Genomic DNA, 24,577 nt, shown 5'->3' with positions numbered 1-24,577 from the left:
GTTGCCTGTGTGGAGCTCCAGGGTGAGCTGATCTCTGCTCCTCTGCAGTTCTTCACACATTGTGTTCTCGTGTGTGTTCCTACACAGTGCCTTAACTCACATAGCAATGTCTGCCTGTACTGTTCCTCCAAAACTTTTGGGAAGCTGGAGTTAACTAGTCCCCAATAAGCAGCATGTGGGCAGTATCATCATCCACACAGCACCAGACTCCTAAGGTTGAATGTCCTTTCCTTGAAGGATTTCCAGGGAGATGCTAAAAGAGCATGTGAGGTGTTGCTCTTCCCACCTGCAATAGCTAATGACCAAGATTCCTGCTGTGATTCCTACAAACACTGTGACTCTGTGTGTCAAAAAATAGAGAGTTCTGGCTTCCCTTCCAGGTGCTGGTGTAGCAGAGCCAGGCTCCCAAGAAATGCTAAGGAGGAGCATTATCTGTGGCTCAGAGATGAGTAAGTCTCTTTGCCGAGTCTGATTACCCACTTGGGATATTTGTGTTTCGTTATAACTGACACTAAGCAGCATGTTTGATTTGGAACAAATTTCAAGCAGGAACAAGTTCCAGCATCTGCATTTCCACTGCAAGCACAGTGAGGGACAAAACAGGTTAGAGCCTGCTAGGCCAAGGGTGGGAACCTCTAGGGAAGGGAAGGGGAGGGGAGCACAGTACATTAATCAGTTACAAGGAAAAGGAAGGAACAGCTTGAAGAGCTGATACTCCTCCCTTGCAAAAGGGACACTCTAGGCACTGAGTATCGGGTGTGTGTCGGGGGAAGCCCGGTGAGGGAGCTGGGGAAAGCCGGCTCCTCCCCCCCGAGTTCGAGGCTGTACCTGGTGATTAAGGAGTTGAGCTTATGCTGAATCCTGAAGGAACCTGTTGGGAGGAGCTCAGGAGTGCAGGAGGGGCAGAAAAGACCTGAATACGGACACAGGACTAATCCAGCGGGAGAGACACCTCTCAGCATCAGCAGCTCCAGTCATGTTCAACTACCTGGCAGTCGAGGTGAGGCCCCAGCTCCACCGCAGCTATGGGAGCCAGCAAGGGGTGTCTGGGCCACTGAAGAGCCGCCTGGAGCAGCTGAAGAAGCCGTGGTGGAGGGAGCCCACCCCGCTGGTGCTCCAGCACAGCGAGACAGCCAGGCTGGCCATCGACGCCTTTCTTGAGCAGGGGGAGCGTGGCTACCTGAGCGCCATCGCCGAGGAGAGGGAGCTGCCGTTTCTTTCCACCTTGGACATGGAATATATCAGCCGTCAGAGGAACCAAAGCTTTCCAGACTCCAGTGCAATGAAAGACAAAGAAGCCGACCCTGGTGATGGGGACACTGGAGACAGGTTCTCCCTCAACTCTGAACTAACGTCGGGCACCTACTTCCCCCTCATGTCTGATGTGCACCCTCCGGAGCTGGAGCTGGGGTGGCCAGGGACGCCACTCCTCACAGTGTCTGGCCAGACTCAAGCTACTGTCATTTTCCAGAGAAACAAAACGAACAGCATTAAGGATTCGGTCCGGTCTCTGATCAGCCGGGCACGGACGGTACGTATAGAGCTGTGTCCCTTGAGGGGAGCCTTGTGCCGCAGCGCCCGGGGCCGGTGGCTGGTCCCACACCTGTAACCACACGCTCCACGCTGTCGCTGCTCTCTACATGTCTGGCATGATGTGATTGCTTCTTCTGCAGCAGCCTTGTAGCTGTTCCTGCTCCTTTCCTTTCTTGTAATTTCTTTTTGCCTGGGATTTCATGTCATCCAAGCAGTGCCCTTGCAGGCTCTCTGTGTCTGTGGCTGCAGGGATGCAGAGCAGTCCCAGAGCCTGGAGTGGGTGCGTGGCAGGGCCTGCAGTGTCCTTGGCTCTGTGTGTCCCTGTCAGCCCTTCTCCCTTGGCCAGAGAGTCTGCACAGCTGGGGCTCTTCTCCAACCCTGGACATCATTAAGCTGGACAAGAGAATACCACTGGTGAGTTGCTGTCACAGAGAGAATCTCAGAATGGTTTGCATTGGAAGGAACCTTAAAGACCATCTCGTTCCATGCCCTGCCATGGGCAGGGACATCTTCCACTGTCCCAGGTTGCTCCAAGCCCCGTCCAGCCTGGCCTTGGACACTTCCAGGGATCCAGGGGCAGCCATAGCTTCTCTGGGCAGCCTAGGCCAGGACCTCACCACATATGACCTAAGTAAATTTGTGGGACTGAAAATCACTGCCTGTGGTTTGAAGTAAGTTAGAATCCTGTCTCCTAGGTTTGATGTCTGTGCCTCTCTGGGGATGAGTAAGATCAGCCCATTTTGCCCCATTGCACAGTTTCTGGTGTGTTATTACAACCCTCAGATGTAATAAAAACCGGAAGACTACAGTGCCTGCCTACCAAGCACAATGCTGGCATGAATTTATTCACTCAATTATGCTGCTTGTTGTTTCTTTTGCTTTGCCAGTGTACTCTGTGTGGAAGAAGCAGCTCAGACAACTATCTCAGACACATTTTCAGCTTTTGTCTTTGTCCTCTTTATGGTTCTTTTCAGCTATTTCACATTAAACTTCTTTTGTAGTATTTGTGTTGAGATATTGAGGAAACATTTAGAGCAAAGTTCACTTTAACCAGTCAGCTTCTGGCAATTTCTCTTATCACACCAGTAATTTCCTATTTAACTTTACAGTCACTCCTTACATTCATTGTTGCCCGTGCAAAAGCGGGAGATAAGGAATCACCTGGACCTCTGTTTGCAACTCACATGTGATCTTCTATTACTGTCAGCAGAGCGGAGCAAATGAATTTATGTATTCCCAGCAGCTCACATTGCTGCACAGCATCAAAACATCCTCAAAGAGCCACATATCAGTGAAGTTTGGGCATGATATAAGGTGAATGGGGATCTTTTTTCTTTCGCCCAAAAGAGCATTTTGCCACACGAGCTGCTGCTCAGTCATAAGCAGCCCTTGCTTAATGCCTGAACTTCTATTGCATCTTATAGGCAATTACAGGAAGTTTTCGTCCAGGAAGTAAGTGACAAAAAACTTTGTTTGTCTTTGCAGGCAGCTGATTTATGGTATCTTAAATGATCTGAAAAGTTCTGCGATATTGACTCCATCCTTGTCAGCAGTGGGGATTAAGGCACAGTCATGGCAGAATGCACAGAGTAAATGATTACCAAAAAATGTCCTCCCATCACCCAGCACGTGTCCCAGATTTTCAGTGATACTATGATCCTTTAAGCCACAGGAAAAACATCTTGCTGCTTCCTCAGTTCACAGGAACTTCTCAGTTGCTGCGGGCAAGTTGCCCGGGCAGTGGATGCTTTATTGTACTTTCAGTACATTCTGAGCTTTTTGCTTTCTTTGCTTGGGTTGACAAAGCCCTGACAATCTTCAGCCCTTCATGTTCAAGCTGGAGGTTTCACACTGTGTGTTTTACTGTTGTGTGAAATGTGAGAATGAGTTTTTAAGTATCTTACTGATTTATTACTGGTGTTCTACTGGCTTCTGGGTTAGCAGCTCTGGCCAGTGCTTCCCATGATTAACTCTATGATTGATGGTAATTCCAGCTTATTCACAACCCCAGTTACACATATTTAAGTACTTACTGAGTCATTTTGCTCAACAAACCATCCAAAAGGATGTTTCTTATGTGTCTTAAAACAGCAACCAGAGGTAAAAAACTTCCTTTGCTTGAAGTGCCAGTATGAACCATTTGGAGAACCACCTGGTTTTTTGCTCTGCAGCTGCTGTTTCTGTATTTCCAATATTTTTGCCACTAGACTTTTAGCTTTTGTCATAGATCCCTCTTTTAGAGTGTTTCTCCTCCTGTGGGGGATACAGTGCTGGTGTTGAGATGTTGAGATCCCCAACTGCTTTTCCCAGATCCTGTAGACAGGTGTGTCTTGAAATGCTGTTTGCTTCTTCCCTGGTAAAGTCACACAGAACAATGCCAGCTGACATCTCTTGCAACAGCATATTTGTACAGACAAATTAGCATAAGCAGCATTTGTTTCATTAGCACCTTTTGCTGGTGCAGTTGGTCTTTCGCCTTCACTGTATTTAACCAGCTCTCTTTGAAGACGGATGTTCAGATTTGAGCTTTTCTCTTTGCAGACATAAGAACATGCAGTGCAGCCACACCTTTGTCTTCATTTGATAATACTATTACAATTTTGCTCTTGCTGGATGAGCTCCAACCTGGTTTGAACTGCCCATGCTGCTTCTCTCACCCCTCTTGTACACCTTAGACTCTGGCTATGTGCTCGTGTCTGTACCTGGTGGCAGAAGGGTCCCTGATGGTCCCCAGGGAAGCAAGAGATCAAATGGCACCACTGTAGTAATGACCCAAACCACACTGCTATTGGCAAATACCAGTAAAACCAGCTGTGCTGGTTAGAAACCAGACAGATGGCAAACCCCAGTGGGGTTCTGGTAAGCGCTGTAATTCCTAAAGTGATGACTCCAGTAATTGCTGAATTGTGAGTTTCCAGAAGTGGGTTTGGAAATGTCATGGTTTAACCCTACAATGGCAAGGTGTGATTTTTTTTTAAAGCCTGTGGGGCAGCTGTGTCTCTGTAACATCCTGACCTGCCAAGGCCAAGCCATGGGCTCAGGGGCCGTGACCAGCATGGTGAGGAGCAGGGATGCTCCGAGCCAGCCCCAATCTTGCAGCCCCCACCACTGAAACAGAGGGGCTGGAGGCACTGACACAGGTTTAGGTTTGTGAGGTCCAATTGACTTGAATGCCCAAAGCTTTAAATGTGAGACATGAGTTGTCAGGAGCCTGAACTGCAGGTGGTACTTGGATACCCAACTCCCACTGCTATAAAGAGCTGTTTGGAATGACCTTCAAAGCGGGTTGGTTTTGTTTTTTAATGACCATATGTTCTTAGGAGGTTTGAGGGGAAAAACCTTCCAGGGTCTTCTTCCCCCAAAATTTCTTGGGGTTGATCTTATGTTATTGTAAGAGCTGCCTGCTTTGATTTTCAAAAAGGTTGTGCTGATCTGAGGGCCCTTATGGATACCCTCAGTTAGAATGAGCAGCCCCGCACGGGCACGGGCATCTCCCTGTACAGGGAGGGCACAGCAGCACACACAGGGCTGCCGTCCTTCCTGCCCAGCATCGGCCGTGCTGCACACCAGGAGCGCTGGGAAGGAAGGTGTGAGCAGAGCTGCAGCCTGCTCCACCTCCGACCAAGTAAAGACCCGCTCTGGAAAGCCTGGGTGTGACTACCAGGGCTCCACCCAGCTTGCACAAGCTGGCCCCGCTGCCTGGGGCTCTCGCTGACGCCGCAGCCCGGCCACCAGGCTGCCAGGAGCCACCTGCATCCAGCCTGGGCATCGGCTGCCACGGGGGACTGTGCCTTGTGCTGCTGCCTGCTCAGCCCCATCCCTCTCACAGTGAGCACTGAGGCCCTGGCAGTGCCAGTTTTGGGCAAGGGTCAGCCCTGAATTGTGGCAACCAGCCCTGCCAAAGCCTGCACACACTGGAAGAGGAAAGCAAGATGGTGTGAACCTCCTGTGCACCCTGGGTGCAGGCAGGGCCCCATAACATGTGGGATCAGGGGACAAAGGAGCATCGGTCTTCCTTGACTCCGTCACACTGACTTCCCAAGCAGAGTTTAGATTGTCCCCAGGACAAAGCCTGCCTCAAATTTAAGCTTGAGATGAGCTCGAATATCGCGAGGCGAAGTCTGGCTGAGAGGAACTTGCCTGAGGCTTTACACAAGGTCGGGGTATAGTTTTTTCACAGTGCTTCATCATCAGAGGATGTGTGACCCATCAAAGAAATTTGGCGAAATTGCAGTTGGCCTTTGGCTGGGGGACAGTGTGGAGAGATGTGGCAAAGTCCTTTTACACTGTGGGTCTCAGTGGTACCTTGTGTTGATGGACCAGCAGCAACGTTAATTTGGGAAGTTGAAGATGATTCTCAGTGCTTGCAGAGCTCCTCCAGGGCGTACTCTGCTCTCCATGAGATATGGGCACGTTTCAAGAGGGGAGAAGTTTGCCAAACCCTTGTAAGGCTTCTGGGAAGACAACACTGACAAGGGCTACAAAAAGAGGTGCCCTTGGGAGTCAGGTTCTGCAGCCTGTATCTCCCAGGGCCAGGGTGAGAGGGTGGAGATGTGGTTTTGGCCTGGACAGCAGGAATGATTTTTAGCTCTTGACAGCTGCCTTGTGTCCCATGTGGATGTCTGGGATCATACAATCCCCTGGGAAGGTTCTTCCCCAAACCCTGCTGTGGTGAGCTGGGCCTCGGGCCTCTTGCAAGATGTTGAGGACCAATGACAGTGTGTTGGGGACAAAACAGAGCCACGAAATCTTGTCCCTCTGCAAAAGGGCTCAATCGCCAAGGGAGCAGGAATCAGCCTTGTGCCATTGCTGTCCTCTCTGCTGTGGCTCTGTGCAAAGGTCTCTCCATGGCGTGTGCAGTCTGAGAGCAGCCAGCTCCCCAGGCAGAAGACTGGGCTGGAGAGCACGGGGAAGCCCAGGGGCCCCGCTCTGCCTGTGGCAGCACTGAGGCCACGAGTGTGAGCCTAGAAAGAGGCAGTTTATTAATGAAAACGGAGCAGAAGAGCTACTGGGCACTGAGCAATCTGGGCCAGTGTGGCAGTCTGGAGCAGAAATCCAAGGACAGTTAAACTTGGAGCTCCTCTCCTCTTTTCTGAAGCTATTCCAGATCAGATCCATGCCATGACTTCAATTTCCCCTGTTCCTATTTAAAGCTTGAATCACTGCACATGTAAAAGCTGACCTCACTTCCATCCTCTGCATTTAGCTCATGGTTTGAAGAGGAGCAGGTGAGCAGCAGCGGCAGAGGAAGGCTCACCCTGCAGGGGTGAGATCCACGGGGTGATTTGAACTATGGAGAGTTGCATTTGTGGCCATGCATGTAACACAGGCAGGGGAGGTGCTGGAAAACAGGCTCCCTCCTCACGGGGGCATGATGGCAGCAGGACTGACTGACTGACTGATGCATTTCGTGTGCCACGTGTGGTGCCAGGGCATGAACACTGAGAAGCAGAATAGTCTGTTGGAGCTTCACTCCCAATTTTAGTGGGTTTTGAGTCGTGTATTTGGGCATTCTCTGATAGGTGCAGAAACACAAATCAGGGTTATACACCCAATTTACAAGCAGCAGTTACCTTATTCACTATGATATGGTAAAGATGGGGACTAAAGTACTTGGGCAGTTCCATTATTTTTTTCAGCTTTTGAAAAGAAGTTTGCCTGATGGTAAATCCTTCCCTACATTTTTTCATCCTGCAGTGTGTTCCCATCTTTCATGAGTTCTCAGTGTGAACTGCTGATGGTTCAAGATCTGTGACCAGGTTGCTCTGTACCCTCAGGTGCAGTGACAAATCATCCTGCTCAGCAAGTGCTCTCCTGCCTGTTCCTTCCTTCCCCCTGATTCCCACCACTGGCGGTGACAGCCAACAACAGATGGATCCCAACAGTCACTTCCTCATCCAAATAATGGCCCTCTCAATTGTCTGCTGGCAACTTCACTCCATGAGGAACAGAGCAACAGGGTCTCCAATCCCATCTGAATCTATTTATGGCTGATTTCCCTTGATGCATTATTCTTGTTGCAGGTCATTCTGTACTTTGAATTTTCTAGTCCTGGGTCAACTCACTTGTAGTGGCTGCTTGTCATGACCTACCTTTTGTTTTCTGTATTTTCATTCCAGTTTTTGGATAATTCATGTAGCCATGACAGTCTGCTGCCTCCCACTCCATCTCCTCAGTGGGATGGATTGCCATGGCCTTTTTCAACCTTATTCTTTAAAGAACTGGCAGTTCTCTTTAAAATTCTTTTCCTTTTTAAGACCCCTTCCTTGGAGACTTTATCTTAACTTTACTGAGATACATGTATTTTTATTTTTATTTTTCAATAATCTTAGCATTATTTCTTCTTTCTCCTGTCAGGTTTCATACCCATCACTTGCATCCCTGGCTGCATGAGCAGGAGTTCTGCCAGCAGGGAAAGGGAAGGGATCCTTTCCACACACATTATTCTCTGATTTTGTCTAGGCACCCTTAGGATCTAATCTTGGAACGAGGACTTGTACATACTTAATCAGGATACCTTCTCCCTCACCTGGCAGTGTGTCTGTCCTGAAAAAAAATTGTACTTTTTCATATTAATCTGCCAGTCATGTAGAGTCACTCTTGCTGATTGAACAATGATTTTGCTCAGTCTCAGCTCTTGTTTATATGCTTTGCTCTTGGCATATTTTCTTAAGGCAACACATACTTGTTGCACCACTGACATTCAAAGTTTGTGTACATGTTACCCTTTCAGCTATTCCTTTCTGCAAATAACAGATGAGACAGGAGGTACCTGGATGGGGATTGTCTTCATAATTATTAAAATTTGATTTTAGCTGCCACAGTGGGGTAAGAGCTGTTAAACACAAAGGTCCAGAATCATCTCCACTCAGGTGGCCACAGAGGCTCAGTAACTCAGGAGGTTTGAATAGTTTAAAGCACATAGTTTAAAGCACAATTCACTTGGGCATGAGATTTCAACAGTCTCTTGTGTTTCTTTCCTCCCCCCACCCCCCCCACCTCTTTTCTCCTGGCCAGGTGATAGCAATTGTGATGGATCTGTTTACAGACATGGAAATTCTGTGTGACCTGCTGGAGGCCTCAAGCAGACGGCACATCCCCGTTTACCTGATCCTGGATGAAGAGTACTTGAAGCATTTTGTGGAAATGTGCAATAAAATGGCTCTTACTCAGGACAGCTTCCCAGTAAGTTTTCAGTCACACACTGGATATGATAAACAGGTCTCGGAATTGATAAAAATGATGTACCCTGTGTTCTGTTCCCTCTGCCTGGTCCCTAGGACTCATCCCTTCTCCCTAGGATCTATCCCTTCTCTCACTGTCCCAGGCTAAGAGACCATGGCTGTTTGCTCTAGGAAATTGTGATCTGCCTGGACATAAAGAGGAAGGTGTGCAGGAGCCTACTAGTCCCATATATTGATGTTTTGTGGTCCTCACTTCAGTTTTCCATGCAGGGAGTGGGAAGTTGGGGCCAATGAGATGCAGTGAGTTGCTGAGCATTTTGCTGGGCTGGTGCAGAGATGCAGAGGGAGGCCAGGAAATTTAGTTTATGTGAACCTGTATCATCTGGACACAGGAGGAGAGGGCACAGCCTCTGCTCTAGGACATAGAATTCCAAGAATTAAATTGCTCATAGTTCAGATCGCTGAGCTCAGGGATTTAAATTCTCCCCAGAGCTGCTGCAGGGCAATAGCTGGGAGGGCAAGCAGTGAGTCCCCTCAGATGTCCTGCTGCAAACCCCAGCACTTCCTTCTGCTGAACCCACAGGTTAAAAATCTCACATTAAGATCTGCTTTTAGGCTTTGCAATTCAGTTGTGAGTCCATGAGGGATTTGTGAAAAACCCAATTCCTGCTCAGTGGGTGCCCATCCCCCAGCGTGTGGGGCCCAGAGCAGATAAACAGTAAAAATGAACATGACAGCGCCACAAGCTCTCTTGGGAACTTGCAGCCCCATAGATGCACCCCAGTATCCTGCTCTCCCCATTTCTGGCTACCACCCATCAATGGAAGTTGGTTCTTTTGTTGTCATTTGTTATTCCTGTAAAGCCAGCAGTGCTGGCTATGCTCCTTCCCTGGGTGTGAGGATTCCCTGGAGCACTGACTCTACTGCAGCCACCAGTTTGATAGGTTTTCCCTTCAGTTTTGTGGGGAACAGTTGAAAAATTTCCAGTTAGCTCAAAAGCATTCCTAGCTAAAAAACAAGCTAGGGACAATGAAAAAATAATGTTTTACAGCATATTCCAAATAGATGCAGTCATAAATGTCTTAATTTTCCCTCATTTTTAACCTGTCTACACAAAGGTTAATTTAGAGAGGCTTCTTTAGAGAAGCACTCAGTGCTATGGTCCAGTTGACAAGGTTGGACTTGATGACCTTGAATGTCTTTTCCAACCTAAATGATTCTGTGATTCTTCCACTGTGCTGGGGAAGCTCTGTCCTGTCTTGCTTCTTACAAGCCAGACCCATTTCATCCTGCCTCTTGAGATGGCAGCTCTTAGGGAAAACTGCTCCATGCTGGAGCATGTTTGCTTTCACAAATATTCCTCACTGAAGTGACCTGGTGGGTTCAGATGAATTCCATCTCTCCAAAATATATTTTATTGCTTCTTATCCAAGAGGTGCCCATTTTTAAAATTAAAATTAAAAGGAGTTTATATCCATGGAGATGCCTATGTGTCTTTGTTAGGCCTGATGTCATGTCTTGTGCTTGAATGGGTAATTAACACTTGCCTCCCCATTCCATGACTCACTAGCAGCTCTCCATCTGAAGTGTCTCTTATGCTGATGCACCTAAGCAGTCCATTACCTACAGGCTGGATACACATCTGAGTGGAATGAGGGTACATATTTTATGCCTGCCTCTAAGTTGTGACAGGATGTGGTGGTAAATCTCCATTTGGAATAATTGGTGACAATTTGGGGTTGAATGGGGAATTTGGGGTAATTGCCCCTCTGGCGTCTTACTTCTGACAACAACATGTGAGTCTGCTGGTGGCAAATTCCAGTGCTGAGCATCAGAAAATCCCAGTGGAGCATCGGGCAGCGGTGACAGAAGAAGCCTTAACTTGGAGTTTTCAAGCATCCATCTGCTGCATCTGGAACTACTGCCTGGATGGAGCAAGAGTAGTACCTGGCAGTCCTGCAAGACTGCAGGATTCTCATCTTGTTGGGTTGATTCAGGGCCTGGGTTGACAAGAGGAAGAAGAGGATGATTAAAATCAACCAAATATCAGAAACTCACCCAGCCTTGGAAGGGATAAAGGGAGTGAAGAAATACTGTGGTGACAAATTTATAGAATGTCCCTTACCTGAAGTTGTTTTAATTTCCCCAGGAAGGAGGGGGGGAGGAAGCTCCTCCCAGTGAGAACCAGTATTACTAAAATCTTGGCACTGGAAGAAAAAAATCCCTGTGTTGACTGGCCACAGGACAAGGTGAACCCCTCCCCAGGTATCCAGCGTTATCTTGGTCTGATTCAGGAACTTGTGGTGTCATTTCAGAGGATCACAGGTTAATGCAAGTCAGCAGGGACCTTAGGATGTCATCAAGTCCAGCCTCCCACTCAAACCAGCGTCGCCTGTGAGGTCAGGGCCTTACCTGGTCTCGTCTTGCAGATCTCCAAGCATGGAGACTGCGCAGTCTCTCTGGATAACTTGTTCCAATGCACAACTGTCCTTACAGGGAAAAGGTTTCTCCCTGCTCATAGGTAGCAGATGAGGGTATGTTCTGGGACAGAAAAAGCCAACAAGTGAGAGCCACAGTGTGAAAATTGTGAAGTTTCAGCTCCGTCCCTTCTAGAAGTTTCCATGAACTCGAAAGAAGACTGAACCAGTACTTGGAGGAGAGATCATGGTGGGGTTCCCACTGAGACAAACCACAAGAAGCTCAGGAAATCTCCTGAGCAGAAAGCAGGGGCAGCAGCAATATTAGGGGCAGCATCATAAATGATGGCCCTCTTCCTGCTCTTCCCAGCTGCCATGGCCCACTGCAAGAGGGAGCTGGGTAGGCTCTGGTCTGGAGGAGCAGATTTGCTGCTGCTGTGCAGCCCTGGAGGGCAATGGTGCTCCTGGGTGGGCTGGGAGACCCTCACCGCAATGTGAGAGCCCAGCCTTTCCCACCTGGCGGGTGTTCCCGGAGGGAAGCACAGCTCCTGCCCGCGGGGACTCAGGTGGCAGAGGGAAGCCACCCGGGGGGAGCCGCTGCCTAGGAGCCTCCTGCTCCTCACCCGAGGGTGCCAGGCTGCCCCGAGCCCCGAAGGGGGCAGGAGAAGGGGGCACAGGGGTGCCCAGGGGCGGCTCGGGAAGGGTGGAAGGGGAGCAGCGGGGAACATCTGCAGGCGAATCCCAGCTGCTGGTGCTTGTCCCCGGCCTGAGCCGGGCCAGAAATCTGCTGGGTTGGCGGAGGGGCACGGCCACGTTCCCCGAGTGCCCACCTCTGCCAGGGGCAGATCGGCCCCGACGCCGAACCAGCTGCTGTAGGGCTTTGTCTGTCGCTGGGCTGATGCTCCGCAGGGATGAGGTGCCCACAGAGGAATCTGCCGGTCAAATGCAGCTGGTGACAGCTTGTGACAGCTCCTGGGATTCCAGAGGTGCTACAGGTGTCAGGGGAGCTGGCCTGGAGGGCAGGAAGAGTGGCCTGGAGGACAGGAAGGGATGACCTGGCAGCCCCGCGTAGGTGTAAGCCTTAGGGATGTTTATTTACATGCCAGATGTTTTGTTTGGCACTGTATCACACAGAGCAGGTCAGTAACAGTTTCCAGTGACTGTTCTGCTCTTCTGCCTCCCTCACCCGAGGTGCAAGTAACGTTATGGGCAAACACCTCACATTATGAAAAAGGCTCCTGATGGATACCAAGAGCCATATTCCCCAGTTTATTCTGGGCAGTTGGTTTTACAGGCCAAAGCTGTATCAGACAAGTATTTGCAGTTTTCAAACAGTGGAGCATCAGTTGAGTACAGCACCTGAAAATGTTAATATCATTTAAAATTTTATTGATAAAAGGAAATCCTTAAAATGTAGATATTCCTCTCTCTAAGTCTTTTTTTCATTGAGCGATGTTTTAGTTTTAAGCCTGTCATTGTATAAAATCAGAACAGACATTCTATTGATTAGAAACTAGTAGGCTGTTTTGGCCAAAATTTAGTTCAATGCAGAGCCATCAGCTAGTGTGGGGAGTTGAATGTTATTAATAATCTGGAAGAAATTGCATAGTTTTACATGCTTCAGAAGTGATCTGTAGGCTCTTAGGATTCTCCCAAGTTTTTTTCAAACTAGAATTTGCACTTGAGTGCAACTTGTTAATTTTTGCTGTTGTTTTTATCCTGTAGAAGCTGGCAGTGTGACAAAATATTTGGTATGTAGGAGCCAAGAAATACTTAATGCCTTGTTGAGTTCTACCTCTTGGCACGAGCTCGAGGGAGTCCAGCAGTGATGCACAAGGGAACATCTCAGTTTAGTTCAGTACATGGCCCCTTACCAACTCTCCTTGCTTTGGTTTCAGAACATGCGCATAAGATGCCTGAGTGGAGACACGTACTACAGCAAAGCAGGCAAGAAATTTGCAGGCCAGGTTCTGGAGAAGTTTGTCCTGGTTGATTGTGACCAAGTTCTTGCTGGTACATACAGGTAAGAAAATACAGCAACTACTGTGGCAGAGACTGTTGTCACTGAGGAAATATTCCTTACCAAAATACTGAATGATGTAACTCCTAGTGCTGCATGTTGGTTCAGCAGCTGCCCTGCGTTCACCTCAGGCAGTGCTTTCACAGTTTTCCAAGCCTCCATCTTATCCACCCTCCCTGCCCTTTCCTTAGCTGAAGACCTCAGACTTTTCAGTCTTTCCTCATACAGCGGCTGCTGCATCCCTCAGCCTTTTTAATTCTGTTTTTCTGCACTCTCTCTGACCTCACTACCTCCTTCTTGAGGTGCAGAGACCAGAACTGCACGTGGTCCCCCTGATACGCTGCACCAAGGTGTTCGAGAGGGGTAAAAGGTGCCCAGACTCTGGTTTGTGATTGTGGCCCTTGCTGGCAGGGGCCAACACTCACTGCATGTTTTAGTTGCCATTGCACTCCAAGTTGATAATGTCAGACAACTGCTGCTGCTGATTCTGAGCTCCTTTCTGAGCTGCTCCAGGTTCAGCATCATACAGACCATTTTCCCCTATGGATACACCACATTTTCCTTTACTGAAGTTCATCTGCCACATATTTGTCCACTTGCTCAGTTCTGTGAGGTCCTTCTGGATTCGCTCACCTTCAGTGAGGTATCCAACCACCTGAAGGAACTGAGCATCTTCTGCAAACCTGGGGATTTCACTGCACCCCTCCATGCCTGAGGGCATCCATGTGCTCACTGGCTCCCTCACCAAGCTCCAGCAGGTTCGTGAGGCTGGGCTTGCCTTTGCCTTTGCCCTGTTGTCCGTGCTTCTCCATGCTAGCAGGAATCTTTTTCTTCACAGCACACTCTGCATGCCCCAGGGTAGAGGGCAGCTCCATTGGTGTGTGGGCCTCAAGACCACATTCAGAGGCCTCTCTGTAGGTGTGGTCATACTGGAAACCTCCCAGCCCTTGGCCTTTCTGGTGGTGCTGATACACAGGAGTGAAACACATCTCAGTGCCACCGACACCAGGGATAGATGCAGGAAGTTCATTGAGGTTCTCAGCTATGGCCTTGCCATCACCCTTTTGACCCCCAGGCCTCAAATGAGCCCACTGATTCCTTGGCTGCCAGTACAGCACTTGTGAGCAACCTACAGCCCCAGTCATCCTGGGGATTTTTGGTCTGCTCCCTTTCAACTCTTTTTGACCTATTGCTGCATTTTTACATAGTTGACTTTCTTGAAATTGAACCTCCACATGCTGCATTTATTTAGTTTGCTCTCCACTAAAGAGTTAAAATTGTGTTGTGATCATTCTTAAAAACGGGTTCTTCCACTTCTGCCTCTGGAACCAAGTCTTACACACCATTCTAGACCACATCCTGAATCATATCTTTTCTTGTGGGTCAAACAATTTAGACTAGTTAATTCTAGCATGTAATAATTTATTGCTTCCAAAAAGTTTTCTCCATGGCTCATCCCAGTGAAGCATTAACCTGTATGTGTATGAGTGGGTGAAATCTCCCACTATTGCTGCCCATCCTAATTTTGCAGCCTCTGTGATCTCAGTTAACATTGTTCTCCATCACAGTTCTGATCAGAGGGTCAGGACTACTGTTCTGGTGCTATATTTTTATTACTAGACTCTTTTTAGTTACTTTTCCACCTGCAGATCTCTCCCACAGTATTTTCGCACTGTTGAGCATCATATTATCCTTCATGAACAGTGCAGCTCCTCAGGACAGCCTGCTCTGATATTTCTGTGAATTTGGTGTCCTGGCAATACTTTTATTCTCCTTCCACCAGATCTCCTTGAACACTGCTCTCCCTCTCCCTTTCTTTCTCTTTCCATCTCTCTGTGAGCATGTGCTGGACCCTCAGGCTACCAGTGTCCTTGTCAGTGCTGTAACTTCAAGCTGCACTTTCTCCTCTGGTGTTGACTTCATCATCTCCAAGAGTGGAGGTCTCATCTCATCAAACTCTGGCAAAATGAATGAAAAATGGAAGTACATGGTTGAACATGGTTGTGTCAAATCTCTAAGCAACATGGACAGCAGTGTCTGGTAGCATTTTGACCATCCTAAGACACTTAAAAACAATGGAGAGAATCACTGCCTGGAAACACAGGATCCTAGAATCATAGAATTGGTTAGGTTGGAAAAGGCCTCTAAGACCCTTGAGTCCAAGCATTCCCTCAGCACTGCTGAGCCCACAACTAACCCATGTCACATCTACTCATCTTTTAAACCCCCTATCCATCTCCATGGGCTGCAGGAGCAGGGAGCACATAACTGGACCACTCAGTTTTGAATGGCTAAAGCTGAGCATGTGTCAGCTGGATTGAACTGCACAGCTGGAGGAATATCTGATTTCCCTGGGGCCCAGAGTCAGGGTATTGCTGAAAATGCAGGTGCAGCTCTCTGGGTCAGTTCCTCCCCATGCTGTTCAGGGCAGGGACTGGGGGCTGTCATGTGCTCTCTTTCTACAGATCTCTGCAGAGCTGAAACTTCTGGAATTCTGGAAGATAGTATTTCAGTTGAATAGGGTCTTACATCTGATTCTGTGGTGTGCCAGTAAGCACAGGATGTTCTGGACTAACAGAAACAGTCTCTTCTCAAGGAATTTGTTCAACAGTTGTCAGAAACACTTCCACAGGAGAAAATCAGGATGTCTGCTCCTGAGTTAGTGCAACCTGTATAGGAGATATTTCAATTACTGTCCCTGCAGATGGGAAAGCCAGATGCAAAGGATAAGAACAGTTACCGAGTAAAGCCAAAGATCCAGGGTGGAACCAGGGGTGTCTCGGGATGATACAGGAATGAGGGTAAGAGTGTCCTTACCCTGCAGCAGGTTTTGCAGTTCACCAATGCAGTGTGCAAGGATCAGGGGTTTCAGAACTCTGGGGTTTTATGTTGTACGTGCTTCTCTATGTTCAGTTTACCATCAGAGACTCTTTCCCACCATGTCTGGCCTCCATGATACCCTCTGGCAATGGCTTATGCAGTTTAATTTATGTTTTGTGTGAAGAAGTGATCCATGGTGTTTACAGTAGACCTACTGCTAGACAATTATATTTGATGTCCCCAAAGTCCCACAAAATCAGTGGGTACAGAAAATCAGTGTTTCCTATTTACTTTCTTGACTGCATCCATGATTTTACCCTCCCCCATTATAATCCCTCATGTGAATCACCTCTTCTCCAGGTGAAGTATCCTTGGCTTTTTAGTAATTTCTTGTATCCAGAGTTTGAATTTATTGACATTTAATTGTCCATCATTTTGTCACATATTCCCCCCTTACAATAAGATCCTCTTGTAGCTTCTGTTTATCCAGTTTTCTTTTGATCCACAATAATTTTGCCACGAGCTCTGACACGGACAATTTCTACAGTTTTTTAGGACTTGCCTCAATATGTTGAACAGCATTGATCCCAGCACAAAACCTGTGGGTTTCCAGTGGCTAAATTAAACCTATTGCAAATGTTTGTATCTTTAATCAACTGCTACTTCTTGAGAGGACCTTCCTTTGTAGGTACTCCATGATCACTTAATTTTTCTAGCAACAAAAATGGTCTTTGCTGAATGACCATGTCAAAATCTCTTTGAAAGTTCAATTTTGATACATCAAGCACATCTGTGTGCTTGCTGCCTCCTACAAAGATCTGTAAGAGGCTTTTGAGGCATGGCTTCCTTCCACAAAAACATGCTGAGTCTACAGCATTATGATTATAGTTATTTATGCATCTAATCATTTTACTCCCTATTTGCTTCTACCAGTTTGTTCAGTATGGAAATAAGACTGGCTGGTTTGTAGTTTTCCAGAAGCTCTTTAAAGGGTTCCCATGTAATACTTTCCATTCCTCTGCTACTATGTTCAATATTAAATGATAGGTTGTTCCCTGGTTCATAATTGGAAAATCGCTGACTTCCAGTTTTTGAAGGCTGTTTGCTTTAATATTTTTGGTTAATGCACCTTTTAACTATGGTGAGTTTTTTTAATGATTTAAAATGTCTTTATTTTGATAGGTACATTTTCTCTGAGATCTAATATAGCATCTTTAAACAATCTTCATGCCACCTCAAGCATTTAACCTTTTCGATTACTCTTTTAAATTTCTTTTTAATAGCATTCCTTGCTTTCTCTTTGAAGTTAAGCATTACTGTTGTAGATTATTTTGGTCCTGAAAGAATATTTGATATGGGTAGGTCATGGTTATTTTTTGCTGAGTGGCCTTCCCAGAGAAACTCCCTGAACTGTTGATGTTATTTCTCCTTCTGTTGGCTTTCTGGTTCGTTTTTCCAAAAAGTGGTCATTTATAGTGTCTAAAATGCAGTCTCGGCAACTCTCCTTATAGTGGCCCCCATTCAACCTGGCAGGATCTCCCTTTATCCCTCTGCTTTCTGCCTTCTTAGTCTCTCAGCACCCCCTCAACGTGGCTTATTTACCATCAGCAGCACTCTGCTTGCAAAGTTCCCACTACAGCCACTGTGCACTTTTCTAAACACAGCTTTATTTGTTCAGATGTTCTCCATTGATTCTAGTTCCTTACCCAAGTGTCACTGATTTCCATCCTGTCCTTTTATCAGAATACAGTTTTCTTGCATTTATTTTTAAAGTGAAGCATGTGATCCCAAACTGTGTGACCTTCTACATGTCCCAGCTTTGGTCTGTAGCAATCCACTGCTTCCTGCTGTCCATTGGGTTACTCCAGTCTGGCAGCTCTGCAACGAGGAGATGAGCAATGAAGAAAAGGACCCAAATATGCAGAAATACTTCAACTGTCCTTCTGCTTCCACAGGTTTTATTCATGCATACTACAAGAACAACATGGAACTGTGTCAGGGGGGTTTAGGCTGGATATCAGGAAAGGCTCTTCCCCCAGAGGGTGCTGGGCACTGCCCAGGCTCCCCAGGGAATGGGCACGGCCCCGAGGCTGCCAGAGCTCCAGGAGCGTTTGGACAATGCTCTCAGGCACAGGGTGGGATTGTTGGGATGTCTGTGCAGGGCCAGGGGTTGGAGTGGATCATCCCAGTGGGTCCCTTCCCACTCAGGATGTTCTGTGATTCTATGATTCTTTAACTTATTCTGATCTATTGCTGCCTATTGGTACAGATCAAGCATATTTTTGCAGCATTTTCTAAATATGGAAACTAAGCTCACTGCTCTTGTCTTAAACAAATGTAGGCAAATTAGTTTAGACCCTTCAACTCTTACGTGTACATTGATTAAATGTTTAACATTGTATTTCTTCTAAATGAAGGGGAAAAAAAACTAGATTGAGGTATCTAGGCAAAGCAATAATCTAAAATCTTAAATGTAATTATATATCTAGCTATTTAGGATTATTCTGGGCACCAGAAGAAAAAGGGTGTTTATTTGAGCACTTAAGGTATTTACTGTTTCAGCAGGTGAGAGGAGCCCAAGGGCAAATAGGGGCTAGAGCTAAACAGGATCTTGAACAGGAAAAGAAGAGTAAACACTTGCCAGGCTAGAAACAGAGAAAAGAGCTGGTATTGTCAGCCTGAAAGGGAGTTATGTGGCTGTTTGAGTTGTCTTAGAGGAGATTAAATTTCTCTGCTGAAAATGAAAGATGGTCACGCTATCAGGGTGTGCCTTGCCATGGGCACAGAGAGGAAGGAGCTCAGTGTTTGCTGTAGTGGGAAACTCAAGATCTGGGGTTGAAGCTGACACAGCAGCTGAAACTGAAAAATGAGAGGCAAAAGTTTACAGGAGTACAAAAGCTCTGCACGTGGCTTCAGGAGAAATAAATCTGAAGTACAGAAGTGTTTGGCAATGGACAGATAAACTACATGGGTTTGAAGCTGGAGGAAGCTTAGAATTTCTTTCAAAGAAAGGTGCTTATACTCGCAGGTATCCATGGCCCAAGCAAAAGGAAAGAGCTTTGAAGGGGGAGTTCCAGATCTAGCTTGATGAGGAGTCACCTCAAGAAAGAAATTCTAATTAAGCAGGAAGTGAGTGTGTAAGGAGTGGGAAGCACAGTGCATCAGCAAGGGAACCCCAGGTGACACACACAGCAGTGCAGTGACATCACCAGGAGATGAGTTATGAACAGCCTTGCTGGGCACACCAAAGCAGGGAGGAGCAAATCCTCAGGTGTGTAAATAAAAAGTGAATCCAGGAGAAAGAGACAAGGTCTGCTGCTGGAAGGATGAATAAGAAGTAAGAGATAACAGACATGGGTGCCCAAATTAGTTGAATACATTGCATGGTTTGGATCAAAAGGAAGATGAAAATCAAGGAATGGAAATTATTTCAAGTGTGTTGGGAGCAAGCTAAAAGAGCTTGCTGCAATAAAGGCAGGTCGTTGTTACCTTATCAAAGAAAATGTCACTTGAAATGGAAGGTCTAGTAATGAGTGTTATGTGGTACATGCATTTAGCCATGAGCAAAAAAAACCCCAATAGAAGTTTGTGTTGGCATATGGAAAGAAAAGAATGGCTTTGTGACAGCCCAAGTGACACAAGAGCAATAAAGATGAGTTTGAGAAACTATTGAAAGAAGCAAAAAACCTTCTGCTGCAAATTGGTATCTCGTCCGTTGGAAAGAGCTGGAGCAGAGAGGCTGAGTGTGGAGATCTGGAGTCACCCGTACAAACAGCTGAGGAAAGGCAAAGGCCACCGTGACCCCAAAGCAGAGCACGGCTCTACAGGGGGGCACGCAGGGAACTAATCTGGGTGTCGAAAATGCTGCTGAGACAGAGACTTGTGGAATACCGCAGGTGCTCTCCCCACTCCTGCTCGGCCCACGCCAGAGCCCCGGGGCAGGGGATGCTGCGAGGACTGGCCGGGGTCCCCCACGGCCCGGAGGTGATGCTGCACCTCCATCTCCCGGCCAAGGGCTGAGCTGCACCGCTCCCGGAGAGTCCGAAGGCAGGGTAGGGAGGAGGGGATCCTATCCTGCAGCCATCCTCTCTCAGAATCCTTTGTGTCCCAGGGTGATCTAGAACTGCTGTGAGAAGCAGTTTTTTATAGGGGAAAAACAATGTCAGGAAAATCCAACCTCTCTCAGACGCTCCCGTGAAGTTTTAGCATCCAGGGTGGCCTGCAGGAGGAGGAGCTCCACAGCCCACGAGGGTGTTCTGTTGTGCAAAGAAGTACCTCTTCTTGTCTGTATTGGATTTGTAACCTGTGAACTTCAGCCAGTGCCTCACTTTTACACCAGAAATCATTCCCTGGCTATTTCCTCCAGGCCATTCTGGGAAGAAAAGACCTTTATCAGTTTGTAGTGATGGGAATAGCCATGGCTGGTGAGACCCACATTGTCCCACCCTGGAAACCTGTCCTGTGGCAAGGAGGGCTGTGCCACCAGGGGACTTGGATGATTCCTTCCAGAGCCTGTCATGACACAGAGTGAGCAGGACCCCATTGGATCAGCACGGGAAACTGGGACACAGGAATGCCTGGACTGGGGCAAGAGCTGTTAAGAGGCACCAGGGACAGGGGCAGTCATAAGGCTGGAGAAGTGCTCTCCCCTCACAGGGGGAAGGGCAGTTCACATGGGTGAGAGGAGATGGCTGGGTACACTGGGACTGGGGACAATGTTGTGACAATGTGGCCAGAGCCACCAGCACTCTTGGGAGCCAGGAAGTGCCCTGGGACAGATGCCTTTGACAGTGTCGATCCATGAAATCTCTCCTGTCTGGACTCCTGCATTTCTTCAAAGAACTCTCAGGGCTTTTTGAGAGATAACATTCCTTTGCCAAAGCTGTCTTTCCTATTATCTCATGTTTCCTATGTGGCCATAAATTGTATTCTTTAGAAGAGTCTCTAGTAATTTCTGTATCTACACAACTTATATCTATCTAATTTGTGAGACTTAATGGTCTGGAACATTAAAAACATTATATCACATTAGCACCCTCCCATTCTCCTGATAGCCAGAGCCCTTTCAAGTGGGAGATAGCACAGCCTGGTTAGGAGCTGAGCTATTGCATCCTGGCATTCCCTTGGTGCTCTTGGGTTGATGTTCACCACTCCTGCCCAGTGGCTGATATCTGCTCTGTTGATGTTTTCCAAACTCTTCTACAGAGATCTCAACAGGAGACTGATCCTCCCTTATGTTCTGTACAAAGGGGGGCTCAGGGCAGCCCAAGCTCCTGTACAATAAAGGGATGCAGAGGAATTATCTGAACACTCCTGTTACACACGGACCATGTGCCTCAAAAAGAGCTGAATATTTCTTCTTTCACCTTTTGCAATGTGTGACCCAACCTTTTTCAAAGATGGTCTCTCTGGGCTATGGAGCTTCTTCTCTGTCATTTAGCCATCCCAGCTAGTTTCTGGTTTGGTTTTTTTCCCCTAATATCTCTGTGAAGGGATGCATTTGCTTTGAGCCTCCAGAATGGTATTTCTGAGTACTCTTCATGCCACCCACAAAGATCTTTTCATTCTTTTACTACTTTTTCATTCTTACCTAATGTACCTGGTTTGATATGAAGCAGCAGAGTATTTTTTTCATTTTATGCTTCTCTTTGGGGTGTGATTGCTGAGTGTAAACATAACCAACACCAGTCCGACCTATAACAACTGCCGAGTGCTCAGGGACAAGCCTCAAGAGCTGGATTTCCTACTACAAGTTCCCAAATAGCTGTCTTGTGAGCTAAACATTGACAAGGTCCCAAAACACAGTGCCAGTATCTTGTCCTGAAATGACATTTACTTGAGAATGTAATCTCCCATGGCAATTGCTATCCTGGAGCTCCTGTCATTTTATCCTGCTCTTCAGAATCAGTGTCTTGCTTTAGCAGCCGATAACACAGCACTCAGCTGGTACTGCCACCTCTGAAAATTCTGGTTTATTTGACACATTTAGTCTGCTGGTCTGATTTGACTACGGGAAGAATAAAAAATCAGCTGATGACTGGGATGACCAGAAGCCTGGGGATCCCACTCTGGAAGGAACTTCCCTGTTTAATGAGGAAAAGGAAGATTAGGAGAATGTGGTTACAGTCTGTAGCTATATTGGGGAAGAGCTAAATAGGGTACAGTTTGGGCACAAACAAGAGGTAGGGTTAAACACGTAAGGAAAATTTGCAGAGTGGCAATTAATGGAAGTTTTTCCTCAGCTAGGGCAAAACCACTTTGGTTTTAAGGTAGAATATGACAAGCTCCCAGAAAAGATCCCAAAACACTTAACTGTGAGGGCAGGGACTGTTGAGCCAAGAATGAACTTCTATTGCATTTGGGAATCCCGCAGCAATGCTTATAGCAAACATCACCAGCCTTCCTGGTTCTGAGGTATTCCTGTGGTCTCTGGAGACCTTCATTCCTCAAGGCAGTGCCCAGGAGCTCCGTTCCTCACTTCCTGCCTGCCCAAGCAGCTCCTACAAGCCCATCATGTGTTGCAGATGTCAGGACATGAGACTCCTGCCAAGACGAGGGGGCCCCAAGCTGAAATTAAACAACCACTTTAGGGCTGCTCTTTTGTAATTATGTGATGAGCATGTTCATCTCCATGAGCAGTCTCACACCTGCCTACTTAGAGAAAGTTTTGACACGACAAATTGGGTAGCAATCCATCACTGGGATGTTAAAATCCATGCTAGGCATTTTGGCACTCTGTGAACTAAAGTTACATGTGTTTTGTTTCTTTTCTTGCAGTTTCACCTGGCTTTGCAGCCAAGTCCACACTGGCCTGGTGACCCACTTCCGTGGGCAAATTGTTGCAGAGTTTGACAAGGAATTCCGGTACTTGTATGCAGAGTCCAGAGCAGTGACCAGCTTCTGTGTGCCAGATCCCGGGACATGTCTCTCTTCTTGGAATACCTCAAAAGTTGACAACTGTCTTTTAAAACCCACTCAGGGGAATGATACTGAGACCCTAAGCCCCTCCAGCAGCCTTTCCAATGTAAGCATCAGGAGCATAAAAGTGTCTCCCTTTATGAAAAACTCCAGCTGCAGTGCACACCAGGAAAAGCAAGATTCCAGCTCCGATTCTGGCAATAAAAAGGGGAAGGAAGACACATTCCTGAAGCCCACTTGCCCTAAACAGCAAGAAGAACCACCAGACTCAGCAAACAGTCCTCCAAATAAACCCACCCCAGCCTCGTATCCCAAATCAAACCTCATAACAGCAAGGACATTCCTGCAGCCAGAGCCTTCCTCCAATAAACCTGGTTATCAGGGGGACACTAAGGCCGACAGCAGCCACTGCTCCCCACCGAGAGCAGGGCAGCTGCTGCAGTCCCTGTCGGAGGGTACCGGGAGCAATGGGACAAGCCTGAAGCAGAGAGGGCCTGTGGCCACCTCCGGGGAGCTGCCAGCTGAAAATGAGAATGTGTTTTATGGGGTGGAAAAGAGACAGAGCCCTGGACACGGCCATTTTGACCTGTTCTCCCCATACAACCACCTCAAACGGGATAAAAAGTCCGTAGTGCCTTGCTACGACAAGTTCCCGGAGGACGTGCTGCTGGAAAAGAACAGCGCGTATGGGGCGGAGAAGAGAATGACTCTGGGGCACAGCAAGCTGGACCTGATCACCAAGTACAACAAGCTAAAATCCAAACACATACACAGTCGGTTCGAACTGTGACCTAGGCCTCGAGCTGGCCTCTGGTCTGATTTTCCAGGGGGTGCTTTTCCCCACCCAATCATCACACCTGGGGCTTGGAATCAAAACACGGGTGGCAAATTAGTCTTGTTCCTGTTAAAAGGTGTCTAATCTATGTAGATGACTGATTCAGACGAGCTTAGCACTACAGCTCAAATTTTCAATTACATGATTGTGGCAGGAGGGAGAAAAGCACATAAACATAATCCACAATCTTTTTACCCATTTGGGAAAGAACCATTTCCCCTCAAACTTACAGCAAAGCCATTGCTACAGCTAGAAACTGGCCACTGAGGTCTTCAGGGCGAGTCCTGGTTCTCTCCATGCTGAGCAATTCCTCTCCTCTTATCCATATGGTGAAAATGAAATGGCCAAAGGCAGGGGGATGTGAAAAATAAAGGAGTTGTTCTGCTGGAAAAAGCCGTGTTGGGTCCTGGTGGGAGGGTGAGCACTGAGCATGGCCAGGGCCCTGCCATACTGAGCTGTGCCAGGCCAGGAGGGGCAGGGACGTGTCTGGGCACATGTTTGGCATCTGCACACGGCTGACATTGGCACATCAGTGGTGTCAGCATATGGATGGGGGCTGCTCCTTGGGCACACCTGAACACTGGTGGCAGCTGACACAGGTGGCCCTGGTGTAGAAGGAGTGAGGCGCTCAGGTGGCACCTGGGTCATGGGTGGCCTGTCAGCACACAGGTGACACATCTGCTGTCCTACACCACGAGTGACAGCACGGAGGGGATGCCCAGGCACGGCTCGTGCTGGGACAGGGACAGGGACAGCACCTGGGGGCACCAGGGCATGGGCTGGGGCTGCTCACAGATGGGGGTGGCCCACAGTGGCCAGGGACAGGGACAGCACTGGAGCACCCGGCACA

General features: G+C 47.6%; 1 protein-coding gene across 1 annotated transcript; it reads left to right on the top strand.

Moving 5' to 3' along the window:
• The first annotated feature begins 697 nt into the window (after positions 1–697).
• FAM83C (family with sequence similarity 83 member C) lies at positions 698–24,120 on the top strand. The gene is made up of 4 exons (XM_042050971.1): positions 698–1,531; positions 8,551–8,718; positions 13,033–13,157; positions 22,752–24,120. Exons 1-4 carry the CDS (start codon positions 977–979, stop codon positions 23,680–23,682), a joined length of 1,779 nt encoding a protein of 592 aa, XP_041906905.1. The 5' UTR covers positions 698–976; the 3' UTR covers positions 23,683–24,120.
• Positions 24,121–24,577: the final 457 nt, after the last annotated feature.

The sequence above is a fragment of the Corvus kubaryi genome, unplaced genomic scaffold, assembly GCF_017639235.1.
Source record: "Corvus kubaryi isolate FWS band 111438036 unplaced genomic scaffold, C.kubaryi_AGA036_p1.0 134, whole genome shotgun sequence".
Lineage (NCBI taxonomy): Eukaryota > Metazoa > Chordata > Aves > Passeriformes > Corvidae > Corvus > Corvus kubaryi.
The sequence above is the reverse complement of the archived record's forward strand: the minus strand, read 5'-3'. Positions and strand labels throughout refer to the sequence as shown.